The following is a 12,500-nucleotide window of genomic DNA, read 5'->3' on the forward strand; positions in this document are numbered from 1 at the left end:
CAGAGAATAAGCTACTTTTAGCAATTTCTGTACAGCTTATAGAAAACATATTCTTTGTTGCAAGTAATAATTTAACAAAGGACTTGATTTCGGCGTGACGGCCGTTGTTCGTTTCACAGGCCCTCCTCGTGTCAAAGTACCCTTCACATTTTGGTCTCTCGACGGGGTACTATTGCATTGCCGCCGGAAATATTTTAACACGGTAAACTACAAAGGTTGTGCTTCAACAATGTGTTCATTTTAAATTCAAACTTGACGTACCAATTGGGTTTCTTTTGTGTTGAAATGGAATGAAATTTGCTAAATTTTTAAACTGCCGAAATGGGGTTTCTGCTAACGGTCGAAGCATTTCCAATTTTAAAGCTTATCTAAATTTAACTAGTGCATTATGAAGAAGAGGGATGTGTTTATATTTTGTAAACATTTCATTAATGGAGGACATCGCGTTTCTTTCTACGAGCGAGATGAAAATGGGTAATTTTTAGTAAGTTTCGTGACCGAAAGGACGCTAATTTGCCGTATTTCAAACTTTGCCCGATTTCAAAAAAAATAACACGCTGACGAAACTTTTAACGTTATTTTTGAAAATACCTCACTATAGAGATTATATGGGCAAAATATGAAGGAATTCGAAATTTCACGACTGACGCCCGATTTTTGATAATTTCAGAAATCGGCTCTTAATAATCCAATTGATGACACTGCGCGGGATATCAACCATCTTCAGCTTGGCTACCAGGGTCTTATGGTCGATCAAGTCGAATGCTTTGTTCTTTGCGCCCAAAAAAGTTTGTGTGGTTTCCCGGCATAACAATCACAGCATGATATGCTTATTTCGTCAGGTTAAACTTTTGCTAATGATTTGCTGAGACTTGCAAATAAATATTTTATTTGACAGTGTAAGAAACGTAAAAATATTCATTCCTTTCACGCTATTAAGGTGGCCGAATACAGTTTTTTAGTGTACAGGTGTTAGAAAACGTTATTTGGAAACTAGGTATTTCTGGACGCCCAAAATTGGTATGGTGTAAGCAGTAACTAAGAAAGAATGTATTTTCGTACGTCTTGTTGAGCTAAGAACCGTTTCCATGGCAACGCAGCGAACTATTAAATGCTCATAAATAGTAGGTTTCCTTTATTTTTAGAAAATGTACTCATTAGATTTTTTCCATTTTTTCGTATTCAGAAAAACTCACAAAACACTGACACAGTTGCACTATTTTCATGTAATTTTAACAGAGAGATATTGATTTTGCATTTTAATGTTTCGTGAAGATACCCTCTGTTAGATTTAGGTTTCTCTTTGTAGGCAAGTTACGCTTTTAGGGAACTTTTTTCATGCCAAATTTCACGAAATTTCCTTAGAAAACAGATTATTTCCACGAAAACAACCAGTCGCAATTTTTTGGTCAAATGCGCATGCGTGGCTTTAATTGGGTTTCATGGCAAAGATGAAAAGCATGCAAAAGGTCTTGGTGAAGGACTTTTTTGCTCGGAAAGAAAAGAAAAAGAGTCCGGAAACGAGAAACTTACTTATTTAGGATCAAAACTTAACTTTATTATCAATTTCATGTGAAATTGAGGGATCACTTTATCGACCGCCGTATTTGCGTACCACAACCCTAGCGCGCGCTTAATAGCATCACTAGCAGAATCTGTAAAGCGCGCGCAAACTGTGTTCGGCCACCTTAAGAGAGAAACGAATTAGAAAAATTACATGCATAAACGTTATTTCCTATTTTGCTAAAAGAATGGTTTATATATTGGTAGCAAAAGGTAACCATGCAGTCACGCTTGTAATATGATAAATAACAGAGGAGAATTTCGTGGTGACGTAATAATCTTCATTTAAAAATCACTCGAATGTCTAAACATGTCACTATTTCACAGTAGGAATGGTGCTTTCTCCAAACCGAGCGCTTGGAGAACACGAAAAATAAGCATTTCACACTAAAGAGTGAGTAGAGTACTCGTAAACTGGCGAGTAAAAATCGACCAGTGTGAATTAATACGTGAGAAAAACATTGCATGTTTGTTTCAGCACACTTATTAAATTAATAAGGAGATGTTTCACACGAAAGTGTACTAGCGATAAATAAATTTTATTCCTGCAAAAATTTGATTTAAGGTTAACTTTTCTACATAGCTAGGAGAAAGTTTTTTTTGTTACACCAAACCTTCAAGTTCAAGCGTTCTGCGTTTGTTAAGTAGACAAAATCGTACCACAAATTTACAGATGGCTGAGCATAAGCTTATTGCACCTCTTCTGCTTATGTTCTTTTATCGGCGATGGAGTAAAGCAGGAGCCCTACGGTGCGCCTAGGAGTTAGCCGAGTGTTTTAGTATATACCACACAAGTTGAGTAACTAGCTGCCCCCAAAATTATAGTTTTGAAATCCTTTTCAAAGGCAAATTGACCCGCTGTGCGCGACCATGCCAAGAAAAGCGCGGGAAAAAGTCACATGACAATGTCGGCATTCGCCAAAACTGAATTGCAGTGTGTTTGCTCTGTTAAACAAAATTTTGGGGATTACAACGCGAACTTGTGGTTTCGTTCTTTGGTTTTGGACGAATCAATAACTGATAACTGGCCACCTAATTTAGAGTTGCTGCGTAATAGGTGCTCGTACATGTAGTAAGTCATATGTATCGCTTTTCCCTTTATTCAGAAATGAAATACCAATCCACGTTTTACCAATCCCCCTTTTACCAATCCACGTTTTACCAATCCACCTTTTACTAATCTACTTTTTACCAATCCACGTTTTACTAATCCACCTTTAACCAATCCAGTCCATGTTTTACAAATCCAGTCCACTCCACTCCAGTCCTTCTTTTACCACACTTGTCAATTACATGGAAGTCAAAAGGTGAAAAGCGAACATGAAACTTAAGAACGGTTTGCTGTAAGGACCGACTAAGCGTATACAAAATAGAAAAAACCGATTTCCTCAAACTTTGCCAGAATAAAGGGCTTAGTGAACTACTTCTAAAAATATAAGTTTCGTTTTGTTTAGAGCTTTATTTATTTTGGGGGAATTTTTTTTAAATTTTACCCATGGAGGCGGGCTAAAATCACGCCGAAGTAGGCACTTTTGTAGAAGCTCCCTTTTATACAAGGAGCCTTTTCTTAAAAAGATTAACCCAACAGAAGGAACAATTTTATTTTCTTAGATGACTAGCGGCGTTAAAGTTAAATAAAACGTAAACATGAATTTTTGACCAATTTTTTAAGTTGCGCTTTTTTACCGGTGATTATAACAACCTAATTTTGGCTAAATTCAAGGACAAAAAAGGCATTTTGGTACATCGCTTTGCCCCACGAAACTACACTCCGGGAAAACATAATCATTTCAACTAAACATTGATCGAATAAAAAATTGGAGTAAATTAAACAGCGAGTTCTCAGAGCGTTTTCAAAACATGTCACTTCAGCAATTATGATCGACCTTTGACCTTTTATATCGAGGGGAAATATAAACGAGAGCTCATAAACCTTGACTTTCCTTCGCCGAAAGACGCTTATTTTTACTCTGCTGGCACATTTTGAGTAAAGGAAAACTACACATTTGAATTTGAAGTTATGTACTACTACTAGCTAAGAAAGATAATTTGAAAAGTAAAATTAGCAATTCAATTCGACTTTGCGTAGGCGGTTACGATTTGTTTACCACGAAATTGCGATTTTAAAGTCTGTTTACAACACAAATACGGCATCCACTACAAGGTAAACCTCATTCTACTGAAAGATTAATAAATCCTTCTTACCTTAGAGATCTTTTCTTCACTAAAAAAAAGACATAGCCTGCATTCATTGCAAAATTATTAAGCCGCCCGATCGCTAAACGATTAACCAAATAAAGCCACAGGAATCCCACTGTATAAAATTGTACAATACCGGGACCGCACAGCTCTTTTTATTTATTTAACAGTGATTCGTTTTGCACTGTACTGTCCATTAACAATGAACTACCTTCAAATGACAAACGTTGCGACTTGTCAGATCTCTGTGACATTTAGGAAACTGCGATAAAAATGGGAATGATATAGGCTAATTCCACATTGTGGCTGTACCCATTTTTTCTTTCTTGTGATCTTACCACTTGCTGTCAATCCAACGAAGTCTTACGTGAAAAAAGATACAGAAATAGAAATAAATTCCTTGCATCACAAACAAGTAATAATTATAATAAAACAATAAACTTCAAGCAAAACTATAGATAGGGATACGGCCACTGTATCGGGTGAGTAGTAATATGAGGTACCACACCCCTTTACAAGATCTCTTAAGGTGATTCCGCTGAAAAAGAAGGAGTATTAAAAATTTTCTAAGACTTGGTCCTGTTCATGACTATGTTATGAGCATTACAAAAATGCAATAAAAAATGGGGGTCACCGTGCTCGTTTTTGTGCAACCTGGATGGCTATTATAGTAAATAGATGGCCCACAAGGTTTATATTAGGAACGCTAGTGATCAGGAAAGGGAACTATCATTTCTAGAAAAATTAGTTTCTTGCATTAAAATATCGAAGCAGTTCAACAAAATTTACTCTAATCTTACACAACAAACTATATTCATTGAACTGGAATTAAGATTATGAAAGAAATTAAAGATTTTGCTGCGTGTGCACGTAAGCAGCACTACCTAAATACGTGCTTTTTAAAGCATTCAAATAAAAAGATCTCAAAGTAGACTATTAAACTTTTCTTTAAATCGCGATATATAATGGTCAAACGTATGACATTTAAATTGATGCTTTAAAAAATGGGGTTCACCGTGCTCGTTTAGAAGAAAAGGACCATTTATTTTCCTGCCGAGCTTAACCTTAAGGAAATCCCGTAATGTTCTGCGTGCGCGCGCTCGTGCGCGCGCTAAATGACGCGAAAAATTATGCGGAAAGGGACTCTGCTTTGCACCTTGGGTGAAATCCGTCTGTAGACGCCCCAAAAAAGCCGTTAGCATGTAAAGATGATATTCCCTTCTCCCCTGACACTGACGTTCCATGCCATGCCCATCCAATGGGAGCGGCACAGATCCTCTTATTTGAACCCCATCTGATACCAAATGTGTCCCGATGTCTCGGTCAAATAGTGAGCTCAAGGTGACTTTCGCTTTTCTCAAAAATGCCTTTAAAGGTAAAACAGTCAATTACTACAGGTACTTTACCTTGCTTTTTACCTTGGAAATTTTAACATATAGAAAATAGAATGCATTTATGTTTTATTCACCACCGCCCACATTTGTTGCCCCCCCCCCCCCCCCCCCCTCCGCCCCCGACCTGAATGAATTAATAAATTCAATTTCTCTTGTCACATACATACAGTTACTGGAAGGCCCGCAAATCTAATAAGTCACGTTCTCTTCTTGTGAAACAAACAAGGCTATCATGCTCGTCCGTACATCTTTTGTGATTTTAGGCAAAAAATCCTTCTTCACGGACTTAAGTATTGATGATCAGGGAAACTTTTCGCTTTGTATATTTATAAAGCAACAAGAAAGCTTTTTGCTTTTACTTTTGCGGTAGCTTAGTTGTTTCGTGACTTTTAAACAAGTTTTAATTAAATTAAATTATTTTAAGCGTTTCGTAAACGTATCGAAAACATCGCAATGTTTACTAACGTTTGCGGCCTTTTACCTCTGTTAAGTTCGCTACAGCCGGAAGGGTTTTGGTTTAAAAATTACTCCTTAGACTGATCCGTGACGATTCTTGATATAAAAAAGGCAAATCATATACAAATTTAACCACGTTAGCTGAGTTTGAGGTTAATTGTAACTTTCAACGTTAAAAAAGAAGGAAAAGAAAAGAAAAAAAACTCTCTTTGTTTTGAGAGTAAATATTTTTAAATTAATTTATGTTGGGCATTCATATACACAGTACACACCACTAAAACATACCTGCCCGTGCCGATAACAACTTTGCTTCATGAAATGTGTTCAGTCTTACGTAGCGTCTCGAGTGTTGCAATAACGCAGATGCCCTTGCGTGGATTTGGTACACTTAATTAGCTTGGCAAGGATTAAGCTTTTCACATTGGCTAAATTGTTCACACTTGAACCACATGTTCCCCCTGCAATCTACCCATATTCACACACAGCCATATATAAGCACCACTGACTCCGGTCGACGATAAACTCCACTGTACACTCAGCAAGTACAACGTGCAATGAACAAAAGAAGTTAGCTTTCGGGACACGGCGCTCTTTTCAATTTACGTGATCTTTAAGTAATTAAGATATTACATCTTAGTGTCCGGAAAGAAAAAAAGGCGTTTTGAATTGACGTGTCATAGTAATACCGAAATATGTAAGTACACATCTCAGTACGAAATGTACTCCTGGCATTCCTGTGGTTTCGTTAACTTGTTCTTTGGCTTGAGGCGTTCCGCGATCTCGGTCAATACACTTTTGCAATGAACACAGACCGTGTGTTTTAGGCAGGAAAAGATCTCTAAGGTAAGAAGGATTTATTAATCTTTCAGTAGAATGAGGTTTACCTTGTAGTTGATGCCGTATTTGTATTGTAAACAGGCTTTAAAATCGCAATTTCGTAGTAAACAAATCGGAACCGCCGACGCAAAGTCGAATTGAATTGCTAATTTTACTTTTCAAATTATCTTTCATAGCTAGTACATAACTTCAAATTCAAATGTTTAGTTTTCCTTTACTCAAAATGTGCCAGCAGAGTAAAAATAAGCGTCGTTCGGAGAAGGAAAGTCAAGGTTTATGAGCTCTCGTTTATATTTCCCCTCGATATAAAAGGTCAAAGGTCGCTCTTAATTGCTGAAGTGACATGTTTTGAAAACGCTCTGAGAACTCGCTGTTTAATTTACCCCAATTTTTTATTCGATCAATGTTTAGTTGAAATGATTATGTTTTCCCGGAGTGTAGTTTCGTGGGGCAAAGCGATGTACCAAAATGCCTTTTTTGTCCTTGAATTTAGCCAAAATTAGGTTGTTGTAATCACCGGTAAAAAGGCGCAACTTAAAAAATTGGTCAAAAATTCAGTTTACGTTTTATTTAACTTTAACGCCGCTAGTCATCTAAGAAAATAAAATTGTTCCTTCTGTTGGGTTAATCTTTTTTAGAAAAGGCTCCTTGTATAAAAGGGAGCTTCTACAAAAGTGCCCATTTCGGCGTGATTTTAGCCCGCCTCCGTGGGTAAAATCTTAAAAAAATTCCCCCAAAATAAATAAAGCTCTAAACAAAATGAAACTTATATTTTTAGAGGTAGTTCACCAAGCCCTTTATTCTGGCAAAGTTTGGGGAAATCGGTTTTTTTCTATTTTGTATACGCTTAGTCGGTCCTTACAGCAAACCGTTCTTAAGGCGTTCTTAAATTACTTGGTATACACTACATGTACATTACGTGACCAGGAAACCTATCCAAGTGCATTGCCTGCTCAGATATGGTATCAAGCTGCTTGCTCATACTTGTTATAAATAAGAACTACTAATTATGAGTGTTACAATTGTTAATGTTAGTACATGTACAAAACATGCGCCGCTTAAGTAAAAACTGGTTAATTTACATTTGTTACCTTGATTTTATATACAGATTAGCAAAAAAAATTAAAAAAAAACGTTCTTAATCAACTCTTGGCCTGAGGAATGTTCCGTAATACGTTTTTAAAATTTTGGTTAATCTCAGCCTCAACGTTCTTATAAAAATGGTTCTTATAAAGAAAACTGAGTGTACCATGATTCCTCCCAGCTGTATTGAAAAGTACCTGCGTACAATAGCTTCCAGTCTGACAAATCGTCCTCCTGAGTGGGTACAACCAGCGAACTACTGGTGAAACCAAACATGGTATACAGCCGTAGGTGTACCACTAACTACTTGCCGTATTACCTTTGAACCTTTTAAGTAACTGTTTATTTATAAATCGAAGAAGCAACTCATGATCAGCTTAATTACCTCAGGAGGTTACGTTATTAAAGATAAATGAAATCAAGAACCTTTGCCCTTTACGTCTGTCCCTAGGAAATCAAGCCGAGATTTCACAGTTCACCATTGTCCGAGCATAACCCCAGAGGAGTGATGAATGTACCTGCACAATCCTTTGCGGCCTCGAAATTTGAAAAATGGCGGCCGTCGTTCGGACACGTGGCAAATTTCGGTAATTTTCAGCCGCTGTTTCTCCGCAATCGAGAGGGTAAACTAAGGTAAGCGGGTATTTTTTGTGAACTTTATCATTTCGTCTTTTATCTGAGAAGTTTTGCTGGCGAATACTTGGTTTTAGAATTTATATTTTGGTGTTTCAGTCAAGATGTTTTGATCCATCCGTGACCTCGGCTATAATGCTGTACATAAATTTATGCGTATTTCTCTTTCTCCGGTCTTGAGTAAATCTCCCGTTAGACTTAATAGTTTAGAACTAGAGAGTCTCTTGCACAAATTTATAACATAATGACCCTTGGCGACCCATAGTTTTAATCCATAACCATTTGGAGGCTTCAACAAAGCGGCTTTAAGCGTTGTCACATGCTGCCAAACATGGTGATAAGGTGTGACATGCAAATGAAAAGAAATTAAGGCTTTTTCTGTTCACGTCGCATTGCAAGCAAATATAATACAAGTACGGTTCTTGATATTATAGGCATCAGGGAACTCGGAATGAGAAATTATTTGCGTAAATTTAAAAAGATATTCAGAATAGTGTAAGTTTAATACTACACCGCTGCATGCGGTAGCTACTTGGTGTTCTGGTCAGTCGAGAGGGTGCGCTCACAGCGCAGCGAGACTGGAGCGAGGAGAAATAAACGAGAAGAGACTGGAGGAAGGAAAATGATAGGGAGCGAATGTTTGACGGATTGGTTGATTTAAGTGTATTTTGAAGATTTGATAGTTTTATTTATGTCAAACAGATATTGCTCTAAAGTTGAAGCCTATTTCGTGACATTAATATGTGAATAAAGTACCAACAGAGAATAAAATTATGTTGTAAGTAATCGCCTATTCAGATATTTTCACCCTTTAAAGCGATATATGCATGAACGCTTTCGTGAAAAATGTCGAGATGGAGTTAAGCTGACGCACACTCGCCCCTCCAGAAGAGTATTAAAAATCCGCGCCTAAATGATGACGTGTAAAGAAATCAAGCCACTTCAAGTAACCACTCACACTGTCCAGTACCAAGGATTTTTACCAGATTTTGGAGCGGAAATTTCTGGGTATAAGAGTAAAATAACCCCTCTTGTAGGGAATTTGGCCGGCTATGCCATAGCTCTCTTGTAAAGAGCTAGTTGCTAGCCAGCTGAAATACAATCCATTACTAGGGTGTTTCTTTTGTACCAAACTTTGCGTGCTATTACTGTGAACGAGTGTCCCTGTGGCAGCATTCTTCTTCTTCCTACGAAGAGTAGGACGCCGGATTTGAAATCCGGAGGGCCCGGGTTCAAGTCCCGCTCTGACCGCTAGCTGGGGTTGTTTTTCCATTCCTTGGCCACGCTTGTTAATAGCCAGCTAGTCATCATGCCTCCTGACAGTTGGGATTTTTAACCATATTAATTTCAGTTAAATATTGGGGGGGGGGGGGGGGTGGGGGTGGGGAGGAGAGTTTAATGCTCGGTCCCACCAGCAATTATGCTATAAACACTACCTCGGGTAAATAAAGATTATTATTTTATTCATATATAGTGAATATAGGTCAGTATATGGCAAAAAAATTATTTGCGTTGTCACTCTGAACAAGTAAAAATGCTGTGTATTAGTTTTTGGTAATTTTGAGTTTAACTCTTAAAATTTAGGTTTTTTTTCTCACAAAATTGCACACAAGTCGCCTCTGTCGTCGCTCTTTTAATGTTCTAAGGAATAAGGGTATTCTAGTAACAATATATCCCAACATTTGGAAAGATGGTCGTTACTCCTTGGAAAAAGAGTTGTTACCCTCCTTTGGAGCTGGCTGAGAAAGCAAGGATGGTATTGTATCTATTCCTTGTAAGGAATAAAATGTTCAGTATAGCTAGCGATGATGCGAAAGAATAAGGTCCGTATCTTAAAAAAACATTAAGCGGGGACAAAACTATCTTCCTGACAAAAGTCCTGATAAATGTTGCCTACTAAATTCGTTCTTCGGGTGGGCAGACCAAAACAACTTTGATAAGTGGCAACGGTCCGGACAGCAACACTAGCAGGGGTCAGGGCGTTTTTAATTAATTATTAGCATCTTTGAAACTGTGTATCCCGAAAACATTTGTGGAGAGTTGGTTAGTCAATCACCTAAGCCTAACCATAACACTTGAGTTTCCCTAACGTGTGATAACCCTCCTCATGCGAGCCATCCAAGTCCCCCAGTCTGATTTGTGAAACAGGCAGAGCTGATTTGTCTGTCAGAAGACCGCTGTCAATTCCCCAGCCTTGTTTTGGTGGACAGTTGCACACTCTGCCGCTGGAACATGAGTTCGTCACTCCGCATGCGCACATTTTGTCATATCCTGAAGCTCCGCCCCAGTAGTCCATCCGTGTTCCATCACGTGACACCCACCAAGCATTACCATACTCAAGAAATCCATTAGCTGCAGTGCACTCATACTTGATAAACTGTTCACAGTTCTGTGACACTCTAGTTAGTGCCGCTAGTTGAGCGGTACTGACGCCAGTGTATGTCACATCTTTGCGGTAGCATCCTTTCCCACCACATCCTGGACTGATGTGATTAACATGTGTTCTACTCTCACTGTCGTGACTGATGACCGTCACGCCAACTCCACCCTTGTCACGCATATCACAATACACGTTGAATGCAGTCACGCCTCCTTCGCCATCAGGGTCAATAATGTAATTGCCAGAAGGACTTCCATTGTAGCCTTTCTTTATGCTGCTGCAGGACACGTGCTTATGCACTTCAACAACAGATGTCGCTTCAATGGAGCGCTGTCGATTTCTGGCTACACATGTATAAGACCCTGCATCTCTCGGAGAAACGTTCTTTACAAGCAAAGTTCCATTTGGATAACTTGGAAGGGAAAAGGGGAAATGTTGGCCCGATTTTTGCCAAGTAATCTCTTTAATACCGAGAGCTGCGCAATTTAACTTTAAGATGCTGTACTCAAACACAATGACCTTCAGGGGTGGGGTTAGGGTAAATTTAAGCCTGTCCATTACCAAAACTTGTGCTACGGCAGAGTTCTGTCCAAGGAGATTCTTTGCTGTGCATTCGTATGCTCCACTATCTGTTTTTGTTACATTGAAAATAGTCAGCTTCCCATCGACTACAGTGGTTCTCTCTTTAGACACGTGACTAAACGCTTTACGCCACTTGATCGTTGGAGTGGGCTGACCAGTAGCTTCGCAGAGCAGGCTCATGTTTTGTCCTTCTTCAACGATGATTGAGGAGGGCGACTTTCGTGTGATCAGGGGGCCGACTAAAATTAACAAACAGTTAATGTCATGCAAGTAAAACAAAACAGAATCGAGAAATTTATCGTTTTTATGGTGATTTTTGCAGCGCTTTTAAGCGGCAATTTTAATTGAAATGTCAAATTGCTGTAATCGTATGGCGATTTTATTTTCAACACCAATGCCACATGTTGTTAAATCTTTGAAAAGACCGTGCTGCTATGTCCAAAAATTTTTTAAAACGACAAAAGTATGGGTTTTTTTTATAATTGTTGCAGACCAATCTTTATTAACTTGCAAAATCTCTTGCACATGTTATCCCAAGAACAAAGAAATAAGAAAAAATATATATTTTTTTATGAGGAAAAAACAACAGCCTTACCATGAAAAAAAAAAGTGTGGCCTTCGGATTATGAATAGAAATGTTGACTTCGATTAAACGGGAATTGAAAACAGGAGAAGCCCTAGCTGTCGGCGCAAAGAGGAAACGAAAAACAGACTCACTCTCCATATGGGGTCAACACCGCGCTTCACTAACCGGGGCAAGATTTATGGGTGAAACGAAAAAGGCTAATCGATCCTCCGTTTTTATCTCAAAAAATAAAGTAGTCTTCCCCCCCCCCCCCCCCCAAAAAAAAAAAAAAAGACAACAACAGTAAAAGTTACGATATAACAACACGTTCCTTACCTTGGACAGTTAATGTGGCTGATGATGTCACCACACCAAGGATATTCATTGCCTTGCACGTGTACATCCCACCGTCTTGTGACGTCACCTCTGGTATCTTCAGAGCCTCACGTGACATCACTATTCGTTTGTCTGCAAAAATACTTGAGTTCTGTTTCAGCCACGTGACCTCAGGTTCTGGATTTCCTGTAACTTCGCAGTGAAATGAGGCTGCACCTGTTTCGTTCACCACAATCGACAACGGAGGTGACACAATAGAAGGGGCTGAAATGGTCTCACCAGGATCGCCCTTGGGTCCTTGAGGGCCCTGATCCCCTCTAGGTCCCGGAGGTCCCTCATCTCCTTCATCGCCCTTATCTCCTTTTAGTCCCTGTAGTCCCCGCGGCCCTTGCGAACCATGTCTGCCGGGAGGCCCTCTGTGACCAGGCTTGCCTCGCCGTCCCCTGATGCTTTTTGGGCAGTGCGCTTTGCA

The 12,500-nt window shown here is 39.0% G+C and overlaps 2 protein-coding genes and 1 long non-coding RNA gene across 3 annotated transcripts in view; 1 reads left to right on the forward strand and 2 right to left on the reverse strand.

The window, feature by feature from the left end:
• LOC146471466 (uncharacterized) overlaps positions 1-12,500 on the reverse strand; it is an 81,678-nt gene that overhangs the window by 40,408 nt on the left and 28,770 nt on the right. The gene's annotated exons all lie outside the window — the stretch shown is intronic.
• The window catches only part of LOC146471467 (uncharacterized), an 84,148-nt gene that overhangs the window by 27,445 nt on the left and 44,203 nt on the right, over positions 1-12,500 (forward strand). The window lies entirely within an intron of this gene.
• LOC146471470 (uncharacterized) overlaps positions 9,608-12,500 on the reverse strand; it is a 10,499-nt gene continuing 7,606 nt past the window's right edge. The window contains exons 2-3 of the mRNA XM_085119943.1: positions 12,029-12,500; positions 9,608-11,366 (exon numbers count right to left, since the gene is read on the reverse strand). The exon at positions 12,029-12,500 is cut by the window's right edge and continues 122 nt beyond it. Coding sequence (XP_084976069.1) covers positions 10,228-11,366; positions 12,029-12,500 — 1,611 coding nt within the window. The 3' untranslated portion in view covers positions 9,608-10,227. The remainder of the gene's footprint in view (positions 11,367-12,028) is intronic.

Source organism: Pavona decussata, unplaced genomic scaffold, assembly GCF_977016875.1.
Source record: "Pavona decussata unplaced genomic scaffold, jaPavDecu1.1 SCAFFOLD_102, whole genome shotgun sequence".
NCBI classification, from domain to species: Eukaryota; Metazoa; Cnidaria; class Anthozoa; order Scleractinia; family Agariciidae; genus Pavona; species Pavona decussata.